At 29.2% G+C, this 24,888-nt stretch overlaps 2 protein-coding genes across 3 annotated transcripts; both read left to right on the top strand.

Annotated features, from left to right (window-relative positions):
* The first annotated feature begins 6,176 nt into the window (after positions 1–6,176).
* On the top strand, positions 6,177–10,742 carry LOC114173173 (nucleobase-ascorbate transporter 7-like). 2 transcript variants are annotated; one of them, XM_028057423.2, is made up of 15 exons: positions 6,177–6,440; positions 6,663–6,772; positions 6,993–7,090; positions 7,189–7,365; positions 7,445–7,545; positions 7,830–7,905; positions 8,012–8,071; positions 8,242–8,426; positions 8,611–8,707; positions 9,176–9,262; positions 9,475–9,533; positions 9,639–9,730; positions 9,810–9,887; positions 10,039–10,199; positions 10,301–10,742. In XM_028057423.2, the coding sequence occupies exons 2-15, from the start codon at positions 6,667–6,669 to the stop codon at positions 10,517–10,519; spliced, it is 1,596 nt and encodes a 531-aa protein (XP_027913224.1). In that variant the 5' UTR covers positions 6,177–6,440; positions 6,663–6,666; the 3' UTR covers positions 10,520–10,742. The 2 variants fall into 2 exon arrangements, with proteins under 2 accessions (XP_027913224.1, XP_027913225.1); XM_028057424.2 differs by having other exon boundaries at positions 6,295–6,440; positions 6,660–6,772.
* Positions 10,743–21,146: 10,404 nt separating this feature from the next.
* LOC114170147 (methylsterol monooxygenase 2-2) lies at positions 21,147–24,349 on the top strand. Its single transcript, XM_028055634.2, has 7 exons — positions 21,147–21,357; positions 22,141–22,278; positions 23,010–23,155; positions 23,287–23,406; positions 23,493–23,705; positions 23,801–23,881; positions 24,039–24,349. The coding sequence occupies exons 1-7, from the start codon at positions 21,328–21,330 to the stop codon at positions 24,124–24,126; spliced, it is 816 nt and encodes a 271-aa protein (XP_027911435.1). The 5' UTR covers positions 21,147–21,327; the 3' UTR covers positions 24,127–24,349.
* The last annotated feature ends 539 nt before the right edge of the window (positions 24,350–24,888 follow it).

The following is a 24,888-nucleotide window of genomic DNA, read 5'->3' as shown; positions in this document are numbered from 1 at the left end:
ATTTCAATACATGTATTTATCCATGATTCTTTTGTTCTATCTATGTAGTTAATGCTTCATGGCTTGATCATCAATGTCTTTGATGATTTTCTAGCACTGAAAAATGGTTTTGGAACTTATATCCTAACATTGAACAACATAGGTTCATATATTAAACATCACATTGCATCTTTGTTAAAGAACTTACAGTATGAACATTTAAATTGCATAAGAAAAATATTGGAGTGAGAAAGTATGATGCGATGAGGTTTGTTAAATCTATGAAATCAAATCTTGACTATTCTCTTGTCAAGGAACATTGGTTGTTAGAATTCAATTTGCTCATGCATTTTGATGTTAGAATTCAACTTTCTTATGCATTTTGATGTTAGAATTAAATTTGAATTTAACTTTAATGAATTAATATAACTAAGTTTTTTTTTTCTTAATTAGAGAAAATGCATATTATTTAAACAAGCATAAATTTTGAGAAAAAATGTATTTTTAATTTCCAATTTTACTACTTCCATAATCTATATATTTGGTAATGAAAATATTATAAAGTCATTAATCCTCGTACAATATCATTAACATTAAAAAATAACAAATCCAAAACACTCTAGAGTTCATGGTAATTTTAAAGTCTCTTCAAATAGAATGCACTAGCACCCATTCGATTACAAAGTTCAAAATCTCTTCCATGGCTCATTAACTCAAACTCATTAGCAATATCTTCACAACCATCTATATATGAAGCAACTAGAGTTGACATCAACCCACTTGACTTGTGATTTATCTGAAACATGAACGAATTATTAAAGAAATTTAAATAATCTATTCCAATGATAAATATAATAACAAATTCATATGTCAAGGCAATAACAACAAAAGTTAATGCATCACTCAATCATTTTATCTCTACCCACCAATTTTAATAAAACTAACACATTTTTTGTGACTTATAAATGTTGTTCCATCAAAGTGTCATGTCAGAATACAACTTAAGATTTTAAGAAAATCATTAAACAATAGAATACAAAGAAAGAGAAGTTATTCATATGAAAAGGGAAGTCCATTCGTTACCTACTAATTGCAAGAGGCATGGTGCGTGAGCTTTAACTCAGAAATTATATTGTGGTCATCATCTTATTGAGAAACCAAGTCTTTCAGAAATGAAAAAAAAAACATCATTAGTTAATACATATTTAATTATAATATTATTACATAATTTAAACATCAACATACCTTGGTCAATAAATTAAAGCTCTTCAAAATAATAGTCTAACAATGATGGTGAATGTGTGTCTTTCAACCAATCTTGTGTACAAATAAGTGCCTCCACCTTTTGTTGTGATAAATAACTTCGATATGGATCAAACACTCTTCCTCCCATGCTAAATGCATACTCATATGCTATCGTAGAAACAGGCATAACTAATAGCTCTTGTGCTATGTTTGACAAGATTGGAAATCTACATGAATTCATTTTCCACCAATGAAGAATGTTCAAAGTTGTTTCACCAATCTCTTCCTCTAAATACTTTTGAAGTTCATATTTGTTTAAAGAGGTTAATCTTATTGTTTGCAAAAACTTATTCTGACCATATGGATCATGCTTATAATTGGGTACTTCAACATGTGTTTGTTGTGTGTCATTTTCAGCTCCCCTGTTTTGACTTCTATATTCATCAAACAACAACTTTAAGGAAGTATCTAGTCGTGACTTTAACACCCATCCATCATTTGTCTTTTCAGGATCAAAAAGTTGATTAATTGCCCAATTCATATAACCCATCTTGTATCTAGGATCTAAGACAACAATAATTAACAACAATATATTGAACTTGTTAGGTTCACCCCAATATTTTTCATATTTTTTTCTCGTTTTTTCAGCCATCTTATATGTAGCACTACTTGTAGCATTGGACTTGAGGAGATGATTGATCCCATTCCAAATTCCTACCACTTCTAACATGTAGATATTACTAGTAACATAAGAGTTACCTGAGATGCGCAAAGTAGCTTCATAAAAAATTCTCAAGAAAGGTAGAATAGACCCAACATACTCCCAATCTTCATAAGAAGCCAATCCAATCCCCTTTCCTAACTCATTAGCATATTTTGTATCATAAAACTCAAGCTCAACAAATGCCATTTTATGCTTGAAAGCAGCATCTAACATCAAATATGTTGAATTCCACCTTGTTTCAACATCCAAGCAAATATGACCTTTATATTTAATCTTTTGTCTTTCAACACACTTCCTATAACATTCTTCAAAATCCCCTACAAACTTGTCTATCCCGTTCTCATAGAGATAACCTAACAATACCAGAATCATCATAGCCTCCTTACTATTCTTGAACAGGGTGAAAGTACATTACACTTGCAAACTCACAACTTAACAATTTAAAAAATGTTCAATTTTTTTTTATTATAAAGCAAAGAGTATTGCTCTACCTATTTTCAGTAAGTTTTGTCTAGACCAAGTTGTCCTACCAAACTTAAGTCGTGAAAGTGCAGAAAGAAAGGAAGAGAAAACAAACCTGGGATAGCAACGTTCCCGTCAATGTTGGTATCGATCTCGATCAAATCGTAGTAGTGTCAATCAAAACACAACGGTATGGTTCGTTCTCTAAAACCAAATCAAACAAATGAATGAATCAAATTTAAAACTAGATAAAACAGAGGAGAAACGAGCAACATTGTTGGAATGGAGAAGAGAGAAGAGATTCAAATACCTTGAATCAATCAAGAGTAACAAAAGAAAAGAGAAAAAATTTAGGGTTCCGAGAATTGAAATCGTGGAATAAAGGATACGGTTCAGATAAGTTTGGATAAAAGTTTGATCCAACGTTAAAATTTAAAATTCCCATATTTTAAAATCTATAAAAATAAAATAAAAATCTGATCTAAAAAATATATAAAAAATAGATATAAAGTAGAAAGTAGAATCTATAAAATAGTTTTAAAATGAACCGGTTTAGTTTAAAATTGGACTAGATCGGGTAAACCAATCTTTTTTCCCACTCTTACATAAATCATACTTCAAAGGACTTGAATATACAAGAAAAAAAATGTTACATGTTACATTCTTTGAATCATGTTACATGAATATGTTATATTTCATGATAATAAGAATTATATCCTAGAGACTGAATAAAAACTATTGACTAAAAATGTCAATAAAAAAAAAAACAAATGTACACTTACCAAATTACTACAAGAGCAACAAACATTGTCATATGTGTCATTTTAAAAGAAAAAATATGAAAATTTATACATTCAAACGTGTATATAGATTTGTATAACTTTTACATCGACACATAAATAAGTATAATAAATTTGTACCATTATGTTCCATCTTATTTATGCTTAACCATATTGGTTTTCATATAATTTATGACCTACTCTGTAGTATTGCCATCATTATATTCAAGTACTAATACTCCTTAAATTCTTTTTAATGATGTAGTTGTTAGTCACATTAAATCTCATGAAAAAAATATCATATGACAACTAAATTTTGATCACAAAAATTCTTTTAACAATATAATTACTTTATAGTGTTAAAATATTTTATTCTTTTAGCCATTGGTTTATATTTCCTCTCAATATTAATTTTGTTTGTTAATTTTTTGTGTGCCTTTTGTTGATTTATTTTAAGAGAGGGATAATTTTATTAGTATATATCAAGACCTTTTTTTTAAGGATTTCTTAATTGGTAATTTATAAATTTTACATTACATGTTAATGGTATCTATGCTAAATGGGTTGTTGGTAGTTTGATTTGATAAAAAAAATATATAAAATAATTCTATGAAACTAAACAAGTAAACTTGATCACCAAGTGCAAGTGAACTAACTTATTTAAGTTTACTAGTCTACTTTTATATTTAAAAATAAATTAAGCTACTTTAATTATCTAATACTATAGTTACTAAACTATATTTTAAAGTCTAAAATTAAACTAAAAAATAACATTTCAAAAAATACATTTTTTAAAAGAATTATTATGATTACTAAATATTTGTTATTTTTGAAGTTCACCGTGATATTAATTACTTTTTTCTCATTTATACTTTTAAGTTTTACCTAATTTTAATTAGAAATAAAAGAATTAATAAACATTTTATTAAAATTGAGAAGTTTTATTATATTTTTATTTACAATAAATAATTAAATAACAGAAAGAAAAGAAAGTTAAGGACAAAGAAAATATTTTGTATTTCTTTTAGTATCCTTAATACATTCATTGCAAAGGAGATTGGTGGGGTTGGAGCGTAATTAATTAAATGTTATTGTTGTGTTAATTGATTTAAATTATAGCAATAACTCAGACAATAAGTGTTTATAAATACTAGAAGAAACCGTGTCAACCCTTTAATAGGATTGGCAAAAGTTTTTGACTTCAATCTCATACAGCGCGTGAAACTGTGAAAAGAAAAAAAACTAACTGTTAATAACTTTCTAATAAAATATAATATAAAAAAAAAACACTGCTTGTTTCAAGACAAGAATATATTCTACAAATTTCAAGTCTCATGTTAATTTGTTTTTCACAATATAAAAATTCACAGTTCAAGTTTCAAAGTTACTGAAAATGTAGCAATGAAGTGGCAGATTGAATACTCTATTGATGCAAACAGTTACCAATATTATAAAAATGATATAATTCATGCACCAAAGTGTATTTCATATATTTTAAATTATAGAAATTTAAAATGGAAAAAATACTTCAGTAAAAAAAAAAATCCCTCATTAACTTTGATGAATGTATAATTTTTAAGCAAAGTGAAATTTCAAATAAATGAAAAGCAACCATTGCCATTGACATAAAAAGATGCCAGAATTTATTCCTCACTGAAAAACTCTGTACTATCAATGTTCTTTCAGTGATCCTTGTAACTTGGGATATATACCTGTTCCCGTGATCATGCAAAAATAAAAACCAAATCCCTATATTCATTCCAAGGTGGAGAATTTGTCTGTGTTACTGAACTAAGTTCTCTTCACAAATAGATATGCATAAAAAGTTGAATATATTGAAGCACAACTAAAAATCAGATTATCTAAAGAAAGAACTTCTTTAACAGGATGACATTTTTGAAGAAAATTGAAGAGAAAAGATATAAGCTAATCAGCAAAAATTAAGAACAGATAAACAAAAACAATTTCTAATGATCTGACAAAATCAAACTCAAAAAAGTACTTGCTATCTCTTGATAGTGTTTAGATTTGATATGAGAGACAAATATTGAGGTTGGAATGATGCTGATTTTATACTTTGTGTACGTTTTTGTTGGCACAGATGCATTCTGCGTGTGATCACTGTCACATTAGAAAGGATTTCCTAATTGAGCAGAAGAAGGGAAAGCATCCAATAATGACAACTCAGAGGCAAGTGACATGAAAAACCATCAATGAACAAACAAAAGAGACATGTCGGAGAGGTCTGTGCCAATATCTGAAAATATGCTAAAAATTAATGGACTAAACTGTTGCACAAAACCTGCAACCTCAATGAAAAGTCACAATTTACACTCAGTCTGCACCTTCCAGTTCATTTTTAGTTTTTAAAGAAAACATTTCACCCTTTCTTTATCTACATTTAGAAGTTAAAATTCAGCTTAAATTATTTATATTTTTTCATAAAAATTAAAAATTTTCATGACTCTCTTCAAAAGGGTAGTAGTAACTTTAAGTTTCAAATTCTGGGTCAAGGAAAAAGACAATGCTTTTGATCATTTGCGTCACTAGTCAGAACTATGGTACAATAGGCTGAGAGAAGCAAAAAGTATGGTCAAATGGGAAAATTTCTTATGTAATTTATTTAATGAAAAATACATATTATATATAAAAATTTGTGGTAACAGTCTCAGTACAAAAATATATATATTTTCACCGTGTTTTGTTGAGTTTTTTTTTTTTTTCTTCCTGAACTGGCCCCAGTTCATTGAATGAATGAAATTATAAAAGTTTGCTTTTAATGTTGAAAATTGGTATTAAAAGATTAGACTAGTAACATCTTTAAAAGGTTATATTATATTACTGAAGCGCGTGAGATAGACTGTTTTTAGGAGTTTCTGATTAATTAGTTAAAGCTTTCAAAAAAATATTAACTGCTGTGGTCAAACAATAAATACAAAAATTAAATCAGGGGTTATTAAAGGTTAAGGTGGTGGAAGCTGCTTATGCTTTTTCCAAAACTTCATCACTTGTTAAATGCAAACACTGGCAATAGTAGTAATAATTTTTAAAAAATTGAGATTAGAATATTGGAATATAATTACAAATATAAAGCAATGGTCACTTGGTGAGAGAGCAATTTGGTTTTGGTTGTTGTTGCTTTAGGAGGGGTGAAGGAGGAGTCTGACTCATTTTGCTTTTTTCCACATTCTGCATTTGTTGGGCCAAGAAATCTCCCTGCATTTTCTGCATTGCATAACGTTTCTGACAAGGTGTGTCTGTCACCGCTGAACTTGTTCATTGTCCTTTCCTGCATTTCCCCCACTCCCTAGAGGAAAGTGTTCATCTTGTTTTCCACACCATTAGCATTTATTATCTTGCATATGTGTGTCTGTGGGAGAAAAAAGTTCTGGTTTTCTGCTAACTGGTATAGTTTGTTACTTTGTTAGAGCCTTTTTTTTATTCCTTTTGGTTGTGAATTTTTTTTCCAGCAGTAGCATGGCAGGAGTTGCACCACCACCCAAACCGGAAGAGCTTCAGCCACACCCTGTGAAAGATCAACTTCCAAATGTTTCTTACTGCATCACTAGTCCTCCTCCTTGGCGTGAGTTCACTGTTTCTTTGACCCTTTTTGTTTTTGTTTTGTAAAAACTTGATCTTTTTTTTTTCTTCATTTTTTTATGGGGGGACATTGCTAATGAGGTTGATGGTGGGGCTTTTTATTTTATTATTTTGGAAAAACACTTTTTAAAACCTTTTTGTTTCCTGGGATATGGAGTGTGCCTTCATTGTCATTGAGATGATTAATTTTGATGTTAATGAAGCGGAGGCGATTCTGCTTGGTTTTCAACATTATCTGGTGATGCTTGGCACAACTGTTCTGATACCAAGCTCTCTAGTTACTCAGATGGGAGGAGGAAACGTAAGTCTTGACAAGAAAGAAAGAGTAAAAAGTAAATGGTTTTGAATGATGTTGTGTGGTTGCTGAGTCTAACTAAGTTCTCAATTGTGCTTCAACAGGAAGACAAAGCAAAAATGATCCAGACTCTGTTGTTTGTAGCTGGCGTGAACACATTGTTCCAAACACTGTTTGGGACTCGTCTACCTGTAGTTATTGGAGGATCCTACACCTTTGTGCCTACTACCATTTCAATAATTTTGGCTAATCGCTACAGTGACATTCTGAATCCTCAGGAGGTTGGTTCAGTACACTGTTATGCCCTTTTTGCTGTGTCATCAATCATCCATGTTTATCTGATTAGTGATAAATGTGCAGAGATTTGAGAGGATAATGCGTGGGACGCAGGGTGCGCTTATTGTTGCTTCGACCCTCCAAATTGTTGTTGGATTCAGTGGACTTTGGCGCAATGTAGTGAGGTTGGTTCCTGTCTAGATCCTTGAATTGTTTTTCCCTCCATCTTGTGGTCACATTGAACTTTTTGAGATTATCCATGCAATACTATACTTTCAGATGTTAAAAGATTTTTCCATTTTACTTGTATGGGACCAGGGCTAGCTCTAATTCTTTTAGAAGTGTACTAATCCCTCCTTCATTTGATAACTCCCAGTTAGTGATCATGATTAATTCCAATTACACTGATAGATAGGAATTTTTCCATTCTGCAAATAATTTTGGTGAGCAATTTGCTGTACTTTTGTAGGTTCTTAAGCCCTCTCTCTGCAGTTCCCCTGGTTACTCTGTCAGGCTTTGGACTTTATGAGTTGGGCTTTCCTGTGGTACTGATATTTGCAACAAGAACTATTTCTAATTTCTTTCCTTCATCTATGAATTATATAATTGGTATGATTTACACTTTCTTGGTTATTTCTTCTTGAATTCTAGCTTGCAAAATGTGTGGAGATTGGGCTGCCAGAAATTGTAATCTTATTAGTATTTTCACAGGTGATCTATAATTGTCATGATGTTAAATTAGCTTGCATCATTTGGAACATATTTAAAAAAACCTTGAGTACTTAACACACACCAAAGATGAAATTATGGTATTTCTTGCTTTACTTTGTTTTCTCTAATTTAAGTGTTATATTCTAAAGTGGTGGTGTTCCTTTGTCCAGTACATTCCTCATGTGATGAAAGGACAAAAGCCTATCTGTGATCGATTTGCAGTTATATTCTCAGTAGCAATTGTGTGGATTTATGCTCATCTTCTAACTGTGGGTGGAGCATATAAACATGTACCACAGGCAACTCAGGATACTTGCAGAACTGATCGTGCTGGCATTATAACTGGTGCACCTTGGTAAGGGTGTTGTGATTTTTAACAATATAAACAGTTTCTTCTTCATCTAGCTCTATATTTTGGATCCCCTGATAATGCTTGAGACTTGTTTTAAGGTTTTCTTATTGGGGTAAATATGACGAGGAAAAATGGATTTAATTTGGCTAACTCATAAGTTTTGGTGCTGTTAAAATAAAAAATTCAGGATAAGAATCCCATATCCATTCCAATGGGGAGCTCCTACATTTGATGCTGGGGAAGCTTTTGCTACGATGGCTGCTTCATTTGTTGCACTAGTAGAGGTTCGTTTATTTTTATGCATGTGAACTACATTTGTTGCTGTTGAACAAGTGCAGTGGAAATCTTAAACTTTGACCCTTCTGCAGAAGCCTGTAGTTTAGATTTGATTAGCCTACTTTCCTGCAATTATTTTGCATGCAATCTGTTGCACTTGACTCATTAATCTTATAATATTCATAGCACTTATGTTGAGACAGCAATGCCTTCACATTTTCTCAATAATCTACTTATATTTTTTGTTATTGTAATTAACAATTGAATGACTTCTAGACTATCTGCTATCCTCAGTTTAACATTGTAAAAACATAAGTAGATATTCAAAGATATTAGGAGCTTTACTTCAAGAAATTTGCCATCACTTCATCCAAATTGGCATAAACAAAAAAATAAACTAATGTAATCATGCTATGCAGTATGTTGCGTACTTACATAATGTTTGTTGGTTGCTCATGCATTTCAATTTTCTGCAGTCAACCGGTGCTTTTATTGCTGTTTCAAGGTATGCAAGTGCAACTCCATTGCCACCGTCAGTTCTTAGCCGTGGTGTTGGTTGGCAGGTAAACACGGTTTATGAATTCCAAATTTTCCCCCGGCCTAATTTGTTAGCTTGTCTTTATGTAATACATGAATTATAAAATCATGTTTTAAAATGAATGTTATCATGTATCATGATCATGGCTTGTTGGTTTTCTGTTTGCTCTAGATTTTTCATGTACCTTTTTTCTCATTGTTTGTCCATCATCACTAGTTGCTACTTCTTATGAATTAGGGGGTAGGAATTTTGTTATCTGGCATATTCGGAACAGGGAATGGATCATCAGTTTCTGTGTAAGATTCTTATTCAAACTTACATGTGCTGGAGGTATCATTTTCACTGTAGGAATATATATTATTCCTGAATCCTTATAAGAATTATTCTTGGCTTTTTCCCAGAGAAAATGCTGGACTCTTAGCTTTGACAAGAGTTGGTAGCCGAAGGGTTGTTCAAATATCAGCAGGATTCATGATCTTTTTCTCCATACTTGGTTAGTTAGGCTTGCAATTTTGATGTTCTCTCTCCCTGATAAACCAATGTAAGTACTAAATGTATTTGTGAGTGCACAGGAAAATTTGGAGCTGTGTTTGCTTCAATCCCAGCACCAATAGTTGCAGCTTTATATTGCCTTTTCTTTGCCTATGTGGGTATGTATGATCAACTCAAGAATCTGGTTTTTCTGTCATATTTTCATTAAGTACTTGCTATTATCAGATAAATAACACAGAAAAACCCAACAGAGAATCCAAATTCCTATTATCATCATCATCATCATCAAATATTTTTCCTTCAACACAGGTTCTGCAGGCCTCAGTTTCCTTCAGTTTTGCAATTTAAACAGCTTCAGAACTAAATTCATCTTGGGATTCTCTATTTTCATGGGCCTCTCTATACCACAATACTTCAACGAGTACACAGCATTTAAGAACTATGGTCCAGTGCACACCCATGCCAGATGGGTATTCAGCTTCTCTCATTCTCTCATTTTTCACTGTTGAGTTTGCATTTTTATTCAAACATCATAGTACTTACCAACTTAAAGTCATCTCCTTTTTTGCAGTTCAACGACATGATCAATGTCCCATTTTCATCAAAAGCATTTGTTGCCGGTTCATTGGCACTGTTCTTGGATGCCACATTGCACAACAGAGACAATCAAACTCGTAAAGACAGAGGCATGCATTGGTGGGACAGATTCAGCTCGTTCAAGACTGATACAAGAAGTGAAGAGTTTTACTCACTTCCTTTCAATCTAAACAAGTTCTTCCCCTCTGTGTGATTGGATTGGATCATGCTGCTAGGAAGTAATATGAAGTAAAAAAATTGTGCACCCTTCAATGACTCATTGTAGGTACTGCATGGTAACTAAAACGAATTTAGAAATCTTCAATTTCTTCATTCTTAACTATAAGCAATGTAGCGGCAATAACATCTTTTTAACCCAGGCTTCTTTCTTGCGAAGCTAATAGTTAATTCTATCATGAAACATTAGTGCTTTTTTCTTTCGTTGGGTCATTAGTGGTGTTAAGAAAATTGCGTATTCTTAAAAAGAAAAATAAGAGGAATTATTTTATGAAATAATTTACATAAAAATATAAAATAAGTAATTTTTAACATTTTAGTTCTAAAATAAATGTTCCATCGGTCTAAAAAAACCACTCTTCAAACTTGTTTTTGGTATAAAAAATATTGATAGTTGTGTTGAAAAAGAGTAAGTGGTTGAAAAAACGTATAAGTATTTAAAAAGGTGTGAGTATTTAAAAATAAAATTACGTTGTTACGTTTGGAAGACGGTTTTTCAGAGAGTACTTCATTTTTATAGAAAAAAATAAAATGTTTTATAGTTAAATATATTATTTGGATATGTAACTTTAAAATATATTGTTTTAAATTGTAGAATTTAAATATTTTTTTTTCCCAAGTATAAGAGTTTGAAATCATCGACGCTTTTAAACATTAAAATTGCTAATTTTCAATCTTATAAAATGAGTAAATTGTAATTTTCATAACTATAAATGTTTGAGTTTTAATCTTTCTTAAAATTTATGTATACTCTTTCTAAAATTTTGAATTATTATTTTTCTTTAAAATTCATGTTAAGTAAATGATAATATTTAATCTTTAAGGATCTAGAATTTATCTTTCAAAGTATTAGATACTGGTAATATACCACATACATTTAAATGTTAGTCGAGATTATTATTTTATTTTTCACTAAATATATAAGTTGCTAAATATTATCATATAAGAGTAGAGACGACAAATAAACCTGTCCCGTGCGAATTGCCCGAATTCGTCCCTGTTTTGACCGAAAAATCCCTGCATTGACTGGGTATGGATATGGGTATGGGAAATCCCCGACTTTTTCAATTGGATATGGGGATGGTTATGGGGATGTACATATCTCCGCCATAATATCCGTCTCCGCCATATTTCTGTCATCATTTAAATTATTAAAATATTCACAATTAATTAAGTAATCATATATATATATATATATATATATATATAATTCTTTTTTTCAATTTTTTATTTCTTCTAATTAATTGGTTTGTCATGAAACTTATTTGCATCTCCAATATATTTTTCATCTTATCATAACATTTATGTAATTATGTTAAAATGATGTATGTCAATTAAAAAAAATTTATATCTCATATTTGAATATTTCTATTATTTTTTAATATTTTTATTTATTGTATATTTTTCTTTCACATGAGTATGTTTAATACTCTCAATTTAAGTGTTTAATAGCATAAACATTTCATTTACTAGGTAATATAAAAAAAATTATTTACTTATTTTTATTAATTTTTGTTTCATTTGAAGAACTCATTTGTTTCGCTAAAACAATTATTTCTCAACCATTGAGTATATATGTTGATATTTGAAAAGTGTTCTTAGATGTCTAAGGTATTTTTCATCTTATTATATCCTTAAATACACATTCGTTTTACTTTGTGCGATTTCTTTTAATAGTTTCTCGAATTGTTTATAAGACATACATGTGTTAATTTTTTAATATTTTTATTCGTTATTTATTTTCATCTCTTTTTTTTTGGCATTTTTATAATTTATTTGAAACTACCTAATTCAGAATAAATAAAATAAAAAATATACATATGTTTTCAATGAACTGTTTCGAAATTTAAAAAAATAATGTGAGAAAGTAGGAATGACAAATAAACTCGTCTTCATAGGTATTGATTAAATCGATCTTCGTTTCGACAGAAAATCGCCGTATTTATTGAGTATGTAACATCCAAAGATAAAGTAACATTATATATATATATATATATATATATATATATATATATATATATATATATATATATATATATATATATATATATATATATATATATATATATATATATATATATACACTACACATTTAATAATAGGCACCAATTATTTTAATTATAAAAATAATTTTCAAAGTTTCCACTGTTATAAAGAATTAACATTGTATATGTATATATGTTAAATTTTAGCATAATTATTAGTTTGTACCGTTATTAAAAAAAATATGAGTGATAAGGTTGTACATAATAAGTGCAACCCTTATTTGTAACTATATCATAGATGGTTGCTCCCAACATATCGTCCTTTCTTTGCCGACATTGTGGCTGTTTTTTCGGGAAATGCATGGCAAACCAATGCATTGAATCATTCTGTAACATTTCAGGAAATGGGAAACTCTACCATTACTTTTCTCTCTGCTCCGAATGCGCCCATTGTCATCGAAGGACAAATCGGAGTTACCTTTAATTTACCTCCAACAGTCCAAGTGAACCATATCCATAACATTTTCCCTCCACCTGTTTGAAAGTCAGCATATGAGGGAAAAAACTGTAAATAAATAATATTTTTTCCCCTTCTAGTATAGGAAATATAAGATGTACTAAGCAGTGTAGATATAAGATGCATAAATATTGTAAATATATATATATATATATATATATATATATATATATATATATAAATGTGAATATTTTATGTATAATTATGTATCAATGTATAATTTTACCTCTAAATGTTTATAAGTATATTGTAGAAATAATAATAATTAAATAAATAAATATAAAAAAAATTGTCATCACAGATATAGGTATGGGAAATCTCCGACTTTTTCAATCGAGTATGGGGATATACATATTCGTTGTCCTCGTCCCTGTCATAATATTTGTCCTCGTTTAAATTATTAAAATATTCATACTTAATTAAGTAATATTATATATATATATATATATATATATATATATATATATATATATATATATATATATATATATATATATATATATATATTACTACTAGGGTTGATGATGCGGGTTGGTCCTATCCGTTTAGGCTTGGCTCGCACTTGGCCCGTAAAATGCGAGTCGGATTAGCTCGTCCTGCATAAGTGCGGGTCTGCGAAGCGACTCATCTTTTGTTTTTTTAATATTCATATTCGTACTTTGACATATACGATTTATTCTTCAAATTCTAGTACATTCAAAAATACATAATACTTTTTTTTCTAGTCATACAAGAATTTGGAACGTTCATGAATTTTTTTTAATTTTATGTGGGTTGGCCTGCGTGGGTTGCGGGCTTCTGTGGGCCAACGGGTTGAATATCCTAGTCCGTCCCGTGTTTTTTTTTGCAGAACTATGGGTTGGCCCGCTAGGCCAAACCTACATTGTCACCCTCAATTACTACACGGTTTTTATTTTTTATTTCTTCTAATTGTTTGGCACAAATATAGAGATAGGTACGTGACGAATATTTATTCTTCAAGTAGGATAGGGGGTACTACCCGTACTATCCTTATATATGATAATATGATAGTGAATGATAGTCATATCTTTTTGGATTCTGCTATCATATGTGTATATTTTGAGTAGACGAAATGAAGATTTTTTTAATTAAAAAAACTAATTTAAGTAAAAAAGTCTAATTCAATACCTCTCAATTTTTTGTCCAAGTTCCATCACTAAATGTATCCAACTCCACTCGACCTTTTGTGGACCTGACTCAATTCAACTTAACATGGTATGATGTCTATCAACCATGGTTTGACTTGGACAAAATTTGAGCCAAACTCAACCCGAGTGACCCACTTAAGTTGGGCTTGATCAAATGCTATCTATCTTAACTTCTCACCAGACTTTTGTTGCTATTTTAGTCTTTTTGTTAAAATATCTTTTTAGTCCCAATTTTTGTTAATTTTTGTCAAATAAGTTCTAATTTTGGTTGTGTGTTCAAATAGGTCCTAATTTTTGTCAATTTTGTTCAATTGGGTCAATTTTTGCTAACACTATTTAAATCATTAACGACCATAAACAGTGACTGCCATGTGTCACTTCGTGATTTTTTTGAATTTTTTTTTATTCTTTGAATTTTTTTAAATTTTTTTAAATTTTTTAAATGTCCACATGTCAACCCAACAACGTGCCACGTGTCAAAGTCAATGTTCTATATTCAATTTGGTCCCTATATTTGTTATTTTTGTTAAATTTAGTTCTAATATTTGTTAACATGAACCAATTTGGTCCCTCTCCAAATCGAAACCAAATTTAATTTTTATATTAAAATTCACATTTTTTATTAAATATTTTTATATAATATATTAAAATTCACATCATTGTAACTTTGATATAAAAATTAAATTTGGTCACATCTTCAATAGGGACAAAATTGGTCAATTTCAAACAAAATTGGGACTAAATTGAACCAAAATAACAAATATAGGGACCAAATTGGATATAGAACATTGACTTTGACACATGACACGCTACTGAGTTGACGCGTGAAAATTCAAAAAGAAATTCAAAAAAAAATTCAAAAGAAAAATTCAAAAAAATTACGAAGTGACACGTGACAGTCACTATTTATGACATATAATATTTAAACGGTGTTAACAAAAAAGAACCCAATTGAATAACATCGACGAAAATTATAACCTATTTGAACACAAAATCAAAATTAATATTATTTAATAAAACTTAACAAAAAGTAGAACAAAAGATATTTTAACCTAATCTTTTCCGTATATAAATTCTTTTTGTCCGTATGAGGTTAAAATGCAAAGACGGATTTTCTCTACATAACAGAGGGGTGATGGCCCCCCACTTTTTTTAATACTTATACAAATTAATATATAATTAATATATTTTGTTATTATATATTTTTACTTTCATCCATTTGGCATCAATTTGACAAATGCAAAATTTTCTTTTATCACGAGCTTTTCAATGTGATAAACTTAGATTAGAAATAAAGTAAATTAATTCTAACTTTATTATTTTTTTTAAATAGCTTAACTTCTTTATGGGAATGATTCTAACATTAATTTCACAATACACAAATAAAATAACTCTTAAATAAAAGTTATAAAAAACATACTGAAAATTACAAAAAGATTATAAATGTCTTATTGATATTTTTATATTTATATATTATTAAATAAGATCTCAATTTTTATATTTATATAAACTAATATATAATTTAAACTATTACTTTTAAATACGTTATCAAAAAAAATGTATACATCTAAATAAAATTCTTATCCCCTGAAATAATTATAAAAGATCCGTGACTCTTAGAACGAAAAGAATGTCTAAAACTAAAGTCACACCCGGTCAAGACCACAACGTATGCTAATTCAACCTGATGTATTGTAACTTATATATCCTAATTAATTAATTATTGAAAGAACATTAAATTACTGAATTGGCTTAGTTAATGTTCAAGAACACATGACCAAACCAGCAGATGAGAATATATTAGGTTGGTGAAAGAGGATGAAATCGCCTCCTGTTTTAGCATTTGTAAATGAAAAAGGTTTTATTTCATTAACTTTATAAAAAGATTCCTCATTCAGACTATTAAGATTTTTTCTGTACATCCGTGACTGTCACACTGCATGCTCTGTCATTCTGAGCTTATGTGTCACAAAATTTCAAATCATTGTGTTGTCGATACAAACTAGAGAATATTTATTGGTGGCAAAAGGACACACATATATTATTCAATTAAAAATATTAAATATATTTTTTACTTTGTAAATTATTATAAAAAATTGTGTTTTATTTTTAATAAAAACCATTTAAAACATTACTCCAACAAATGAAATGTAGAGTATTTTTGTAGGCAATAAAAGAAATTTATAATGTCTTTAACATAATAAATAAACTTCGATAGTAAATTATATAATATAACTTCTAAATGTTTTTGTTGAGATAATATTTTACAATTTTTTCATGAAATATAAAGAACAAACATTTTATAATTTAATTTAAAGACAAAAACATATTTAATAAAAAACTAATTTTTAAATTGGTTAAGATAATAGATTATTTTAATATTTATTTATTTAATCTAAAATAATTTATTTTAATTAAAATCAATATAAAGCTACCTTAAGACAAGGTTCATAACGACAATTACCTTATACCAAAATTCTCGCTCTTAAAAAGAAAAAAATTGAATAATTGACTAACTTTTTCAGAATTAATTAAATTTTAAGAATTTTTAATGTGTGTATCTTTAATTAAAATTTTATTAAAAAATTTCGTTCTGTATTAAATATTTAAAACATGATTTACTTTTATTTAAGTATTTTTCATAATTATTATTTTTTATCGTTATCTCTAATTGAATAAAATTAAGAAAATATTTATATATTTTTTTTAATAAAATAATAATATTGATCAATAATAGTTATCACTCTGTCACTGTCAAGCTGAAGGACACAAAATCTAATGTTGATTTAATAACCCTAAATGAATTGATAATTTAATGAAAGAAGAATAAATTCACTAGGTGTTATCATCTAATAGATGGATACGATGGAGTGATAGAGTGAGAGAATTAATTCGTTTAGTAATTATTTTTTAAGGGATTTAGATGTAATAATTAATAGATAGGAATGAAAAATGTAAAAATTTATAAATAATTAATATAATAATGAAAAAAAGTTTTAATAAATTAAAATGTAAATTACTATTTTAATTTTATAGTAAAAATTAGTACACTATTATTTTTATTAATATTATATTTAATATATATATATATATATATATATATATATATCATGAACAGTAATATAAAATACATATTAAATATTTATCAATCTTTTCAATTTTTGTGAGATGAGATTTTAAAGATATCCTGCAAATTTGTTCCTTTGTTCTCTCATAAATAAATGCATAAGAACATCATCTGCACCCATAAATTCATCCCATCAAATTTATACATAAAATAAATTCACTCAACAAATATAGTCTTGAGGAAAAAAGTTAAGCAATATGAGGTTTAATAATTGTTAAAACATTATTTAGAATTCTTTAAAGCGTCCAATATAACCACACTAAACCCTTTATTTTACTTTTGTTCAAATACTCAAGCATGCAGTAGAGTCATGTTTATGTCTCTTTTGACTAATAGAAAAATTTATTTTATAATAACAAAAGTAACAACAAAATGATTATACTTTTCTCTTGAAAAAAAACACTCCTTATTCCTCTTTGCCCAAATGAAGCCATGTTATGCAAGATGCTATGGGCTAACGGGTTTATTTAAGACAAGAAAAATAATAATAAAATGTAACATTAAAAAAAGAATTGAACAATAAGAATTCACTACTTGGAAAGATTATTACATTATATTCTTAAGATATCAAAACTCTATTTTTTTTTATTCAACTTTAAGCATGAAAATATGGAAAGGGAAGAGAGTTCAAGTCATTAAAAATTAGAACAAATCAATGGAATGTGGTTGAATTTATATATAATTGATTATGAATAAAATTGTAATCAATTTATATGTTAACATTTTATTAATAATTATAATTAAATATTTAATTAAAATAATAATAAAAATTTAATTTAAATTTTAATAAGTTGTAAAATTATTTTATTTTAAATTATTATTTTTTATTTACCAAATTTAATAATAATTTCTATTTTAACTTATAATTTATTATATCTCTAATTTATATTTGAAAATTACTTTTATATCATATTATTTTTATAAACTTATTTTAAAAATTATTGTTTATACATATACTAAAAATTTATTTTATTACATCTATTACAAATTTTCTACTCATTTTTGCTCTTAATCCAAGCAACTCTGTATTCCATTCCACTTCCTTTCTTTCATTTATTTTTTCTCCTTCTCTCCTTCATCCAAACATTTTGGCCTTACTGTTTATAATGAAATCATATTTTTCATTATAAATTTTTTTCTCAATGACAGATATATTGTGAATAATTTTGGAGTGTTTTATGATAAATTTATGTCATTACAAAATATTAATTTTTAATAAAATTAAAAACTTTATCAGGTGAATTAATTGTGAGATAAGATAACAATATATTTATAATTTGTTTTAATAATTGAATTATAATAAAAAAAAAATTTATTCTCTTAATTACTAATTATTCAAAAAATTAAATTCTCATAGAATTTTTATTATAAGAGTTTTAAATAATTTTATTGTTACTATTTTTAATATTTATTAGAATTTGACTTTAGTACTTAACGTAACTCAATAAAATTGTCTTATAATTTTTTTTATTATAAATATAAATATGTATTTGGCACATCAACCCGAATATAAAAAAATTAGTACAATAATGTACTTTAAAAAACTCCACACATAAAAAATAAAGATGATATTTGATCCAAAAAAATCTTACATTTGTCTATCCAAATAACTCTATTAAAAAAGCTTAAAAATTGAGTATATACAAAAATTGAATTAGAAAATTGAACATTCTCTTTGTCTCTATTGATATTTTAAATCTTTCTGCTTTCTTGTATTTTATGTGTTGAGTGTGACCACAACCTTTTATACTGCACATCAAAAATAAAAGACCAGCAACAACCAATACTTTTTCACCATAAATTCTGTATATTAGAATCAAATCAAATCAATGCAACACATCAATCCAACCCTTCACTTTTGTATGTTTATAATACATGTCATTGGATAAATACACCAGTCAGAAAGCATTTTTATATTTGTTTCTGATCAATGTTCAGGCATTCAATTGAGCAATTTTGAATATTTTCTCCCACCAATTATGGCATTCCCAAATAACACATTATTTCTATGGTCCTATATGTATCTCTTTATTATTATCCACATGGTTTTCCAAAGAATGTTTCCATTATTATTATTCCAGGCATGTAGAATAGATGAAATTTTGTGTGATATAATTATGTTCAACTGTCTTGAGACTTGTCCATTTATTAGATTAGTACTATAATTATCAAATGAAGTGTTTTACATTAGGTGTTGAAATTTATTCTCCATAGTAACTAAAAAATTTGTGTCTTCTCCTTTTTATATCCAATAGTCTTGGTATTGTATTTTTGGTAAATACCTTATTAATTTATTCCTAAATAATTCAACTTGAAGCAATTCTCACTCAAGTCATTCCCTCCTCCACTATTATTCCAAATTCCAGTATTTGACATTGTTGTTATATTAAGATTTGAAGTATTCTATAGCCTACTTTTAAGCAAAGGATAATTTTGTATTTGTATTCCATCTATATGCCAGAATTTAGTTAATGTTTTCGTTCCTATGTACTGCATGTGATATTGTTGTCAAACTATGTTCGAACCCGCAACCCTAATGTTTTTTTCAAATCCTTCCACATTAATATTTGGGTTGATTTAATTCTCTCCGATCTCCATATTTAAATTCTATTATACTCTTTCACACCACAAACTTTCGTTTTTTATTGCATATCTCTATTCCCACTTTACAAGTAATATCTCCTTAAAACTTTGCAAATCTTTTATCCATAATCCTCCTAATTCTACGGTCTATAAATTGTTGACCATTTCATTCATGCTATTTTCTTTTCTTGTGTCCTCCACTCCTATAGAAATTGTCTTTGACTTTTTCTAATTTTTTTTTCTCAGTGTTCTTGAGACTTTGAAGAAAGATAAAAATAATAAAATTAGAGAAATAATAACTAATTTAATCAAGCCTGTCTAAAAATGTTAACTTTATTACCCTTCTATTTCCTTTTTATAAATTTTTAAGGTTACTTATATAATTATTTTTTATATTAATGATATTAATGAATCTTTTTTCATTTTAGCCTTAAACCGATCAATCACATACTATAAATTTAAAATTAGATAATATTTCTACATAAATAACAAAAACAAGCTTTAAATATATATATAAACCCACATATTTATCTATAAATTTTAATCTCGACAACTTATCTAAATATTAGCTTTAAACTAAACTTTATAAGATCCAATTGAGAAATAGAAATATATAAGCTTTAAACTAAACTTTATAAGATCCAATTGAGAAATAGAAATAATTATATTTATGTCTTAATAAAGAAAAAAAAATTATTTTTTCCTACCATATTATAACTGAACTAAAATACACAAGTTCAATAGTCAAACTTTCACTTCCCATACTAATATAGATATTTCCGAAATAAGATATGTTTTTCACATACTATCTTCGTCATTGGCAATAAAGATATATTAAACTACCATTCTTTCAATTTCTGTCCATATATTTTGATAATTTCATTTTTTTTATTAAATAATTTGTTTTATTACAAATTTAAAACATAACTCACAATTACAATTTTCTTAAACCTTTTATAACATTTTTTTAAAAATAGGTAAATGAAATCAATTTTTTAATAAGATAAAATTAGTGTTTACATTAACTAATTTATAAATACTGTGTAATTTTGTAATAAGATAAAATTAATGTTTACATTAACTAATTTATAAATAGTGTGTAAGTGTAAAAAGAAAGTATTAAAAATGTAATTTACAAGGTGGCATGATTATTGGTTATTACAGTCTGTCTTCACTTGTTTGGTTCTGTTCTGTGGCCTTTTTCTCTCTTCTCATTTATACACACACCGCAACCTCACACACCACAAAGCAACTCTGCATCCACTCTTTCCCACTCTCTCCCTCTCTCTCCCTCTCTCTCTCTTTCACTTTCTAGCACGCACACAGACATTGCCTTCTCACAAATCTCTCTTTCTCTCTCTATCTCTCGCTTTCTCTCGCTTTCTCTCTCATCGCCTCTCGTCTATGGCTTCTCTTCTTGAATCTGGCTGGCAGGTTCTCCCTTTTCATTCTCTTTAATTGTCGCCGCTTTTTGTGCTTCCGATAGTTTTCCAATTCCACCGAAGGATTCGTCCTTTGATTTAATCCATGCTTCTTCTCTGTTTCTTGATGTAGATGAGGAGAGCATGTACATTATTGGCTTTATTTAGGAATCATAAACGTTGCTTTATTGCTTGATTGATTGATTTATTGATTGATTGTGTTCATGATACTATGCCTAATGATGCCTCATTGCTGTATTTGGAACTTCAATTGTTCCTGTAGATCATTGTAGAGTATTTCATCTTTTAAATTATGCTTTTCACTTACTGCTCCTGATTTGTGTTGCCTCTTCGTTATCGCCACGTGAAATAGATTCCTGGAGTTTGTGCGGACTGTGTTGACGTATCCAGTGCCCTGTTTGATTTTTAGATGCGTATGTGTTAATTACTGAAAGAGTTTGGTAATCGGCTTATACTTATGAAATATTCCCCTGCTTGTCATGTTAGGTTTGGAATATAAAATGCATTTTTTCAATGTTCAATATTTAGCGTGTAAAGCAAATGTTAGTGAAGGGACCTTTCCTTGCTGGAACACATAATTTAGCATGTTCACGGACGTCATTTCTCTTGCATTGTTGATTTTTTGGCCTTTTGGCTCTAGACTCTCTGCTGTCCTGTAGATTGCATGGTTACATAGTTTGTACTGTTTACCAAAAGTAGAATTGATGTCTGGTCCTTTTCGCTTTTTGGGAAATAGCATTCTCTCTCTTAATCTCTCGCTCTCTTTGTGCTGCAGTACTTGATCACACATTTCAGTGACTTTCAACTGGCGTGTTTGGGAAGTTTCTTTCTACATGAGAGTGTTTTCTTCTTGTCTGGACTTCCCTTTATATGGCTTGAGAGGGCTGGGTGGATGAGCAATTACAAAATTCAGGTCTGCTCTTGTTGATGGTTGTTGTTATCTCAGTGTTGGATGATTCTTCATTTTGTTCTCCAAGATGGCCTTTTGTTGCTTTTCTATTTAAAATGAGCATTAGTCATGGCTGAAGTAAACTACTCCGATATTGTTTATTGTTTGCTTTGACTTGATACACGTGTTCCTTCCCTTGCACCTTGTATTCATTTCAATTATTCCCTTCACATTGTTTCCTTTGTGCTCAGAACAATGCTGTCCAGGTCTTTACAAGTGAAGAAGTCCCTAGAGATTTCGGTTTTCAATTTCTTTTTCCTTATTTGTATGTCTTACATGTTTTGACGTTCTAACAATGCATTTTGGGGTTGACTCCCGCAGTTGGATTGGCTGATTCATACAAAACATGTTCATTCAAAATATGTAACATAATTTTCTTAGACATGTTCATGCTATATTTGGATGATGTATTGATTGAACCTCCCTGATAATGGTAGAAATGATAATTTTTTTTCCATTTTCACTTTTAAATATGTAGCTACATTTTTTTTATCAGCTGCAAATATGCATAATTTAAGGAAAAGAAACCAGAAGTTAAATTTTGCCTGGTCTCTATATGCAATCAATTTCTTGCTTTTATTGTATGGGACTTAGTACTCTCATTAGTCCTCTTTCTCTTGGTCCTTTTTTCTGTACCTGTGGCCTTGTTCAATTAGTGAGTAAGATTTACTGTTACTAATCTTCTTTTCTTGCAGGCAAAAAATAATAGTCCTGCAGCTCAGGAGAAATGCATTGTTCGCCTGTTGCTTTACCATTTTGGTGTCAATCTACCTGTTATGATTTTTTCATATCCCGTCTTCACATACATGGGCATGCGGAGTAGTCTTCCCCTACCGTCCTGGTACATTCAGGTTCTTTTGAGCACTGTCATTATTCTAAACATAGGAGTCCTGTGTTAGGAGCTTTAAAAGCAAATATGTCTGGAATGTGCTTCTATTAAGCTTATTTTCCAAGATTGGATTCTTTGTGCAGGCAAACAGTTCTAACTCAAATAATCTTTTACTTCATTTTGGAGGACTTTATATTCTACTGGGGACATAGAATATTGCACACAAAATGGCTATACAAGCATGTGCACAGTGTCCATCACGAGTAAGTTTATTTTTGTGTTATTGGATTTTAGCTTTTATTATATTTCTTATCCATAGACTACTATAGGGTTTTGCAATATTGTGAAGGTATGCTACACCGTTTGGTCTTACTTCTGAATATGCTCATCCTGCGGAGATACTTTTCCTTGGGTTTGCTACCATTTTTGGTCCTGCCATCACCGGGCCCCACTTGATAACTCTCTGGTTATGGATGGTTCTGAGAGTCCTCGAGACAGTTGAGGCTCATTGTGGATATCATTTTCCATGGAGTCTTTCGAACTTCCTTCCGTTGTATGGGGGGTGAGTGGGAATTTTCTTTCTCCTGCACTACACACCAGCCATTTGCTTTATTCAGCTATTTTGCCTATTGTTAAACTTTGTATCATCACTTTCAGAGCTGATTTTCACGACTATCATCACCGTTTGCTGTACACCAAGTCTGGCAATTATTCTTCGACTTTCACTTACATGGACTGGTAAGTATTGAGCATGTAGCTCTTAAAGAATTATTTTTGTTTCATGATGGTTAGAATCTAAAGTGGCTTAGCTAACAAATTGTGATGCACTAATGCCCTGAAATTTTGGTAACTGACATACTGACGATGGTACACGACATTTTTGCTGTCGTATTAGGATATTTGGAACTGATGTAGGCTACAGAAAGTTGAAAGCATTGAAGAGCACACAAATTGAAGACAGTAGTGAGCTAAAGAACTATTAGAATAAAATTTTTGGGAATATCTGGGGATGATTAGAAAGTTTATTTGCAGGGCATATTTGAAAAATGCCCTATCAATTCCTTATGTGTTCTTGTGTTATTATTGTATTAGCTGGTCTTGTCTACAAAGTGCTGGTGGCTTTTTCTGGACATTCATGCCTTGTTATAAAAAACTTCATTAGTGACAGCGATTTCAATTTTGGGATGTTTCCCATTGGTGATCCAATATTCTTGATAATGCCCAAATTTCTCCTTACGCAGATGAATGTTGTTTGTTTGATATAAAAATCATTTGAATTGAATGGAGTAAATGGCAATGGAGACAGAGAAGATAACCTGGTATCCACTGACAATCCTGGATAAATTGTTACTTCTTATCGATTTGTTGATATTCTTTTAGTCTTGAATGTTTTATCTCACAATTGAAATAGGTGATGAGGCCATTTGCCTGATAAAGTTTTTCCTCTCACTAAAATACTAGGAAAGAGCACTGGTGGCTGCTTAGCTTGCTTGGGTATACTCCTCAGAGTGAAAGCAACTCCGGAGAAAAATGAACACAATTTTTTGTTATTTTTAACAAATGAGCACAATTAATTAGCTTTCTTTCTGCGGGTTTTGTTAAGGGCACTACTGCAACACATTTGCTTTGTTTACTCACGACAAGCTTTCAATTTGAATCATTTGCTGTCTACTATTAAGAAACAAAGTATATTATTTAAACATTTAGAAGAGTAAAAGCTCTTATATTGTCAAAAATTTATAAAC

This window comes from Vigna unguiculata, chromosome 2 (genome assembly GCF_037176805.1).
Source record: "Vigna unguiculata cultivar grain cowpea cultivar isolate G323 ecotype 2 chromosome 2, ASM3717680v1, whole genome shotgun sequence".
NCBI classification, from domain to species: domain Eukaryota; kingdom Viridiplantae; phylum Streptophyta; class Magnoliopsida; order Fabales; family Fabaceae; genus Vigna; species Vigna unguiculata.
This window is presented reverse-complemented; position numbering and strand designations above follow the sequence as displayed.

Bases quoted from the DNA above. Each gene is read 5' to 3' on its own strand.
- LOC114170147 (XM_028055634.2), top strand. From the start codon at position 21,328: ATGGCTTCTCTTCTTGAATCTGGCTGGCAG. The intron at 23,156-23,286 runs GTACATTCAGGT...TTCTTTGTGCAG, and splicing joins AGTCTTCCCCTACCGTCCTG to GCAAACAGTTCTAACTCAAA. The intron at 23,407-23,492 runs GTAAGTTTATTT...AATATTGTGAAG, and splicing joins GTGCACAGTGTCCATCACGA to GTATGCTACACCGTTTGGTC.
- LOC114173173 (XM_028057423.2), top strand. From the start codon at position 6,667: ATGGCAGGAGTTGCACCACCACCCAAACCGGAAGAGCTTCAGCCACAC. The intron at 9,534-9,638 runs GTAAGATTCTTA...GCTTTTTCCCAG, and splicing joins AATGGATCATCAGTTTCTGT to AGAAAATGCTGGACTCTTAG. The intron at 9,888-10,038 runs GTATGTATGATC...CCTTCAACACAG, and splicing joins CCTTTTCTTTGCCTATGTGG to GTTCTGCAGGCCTCAGTTTC.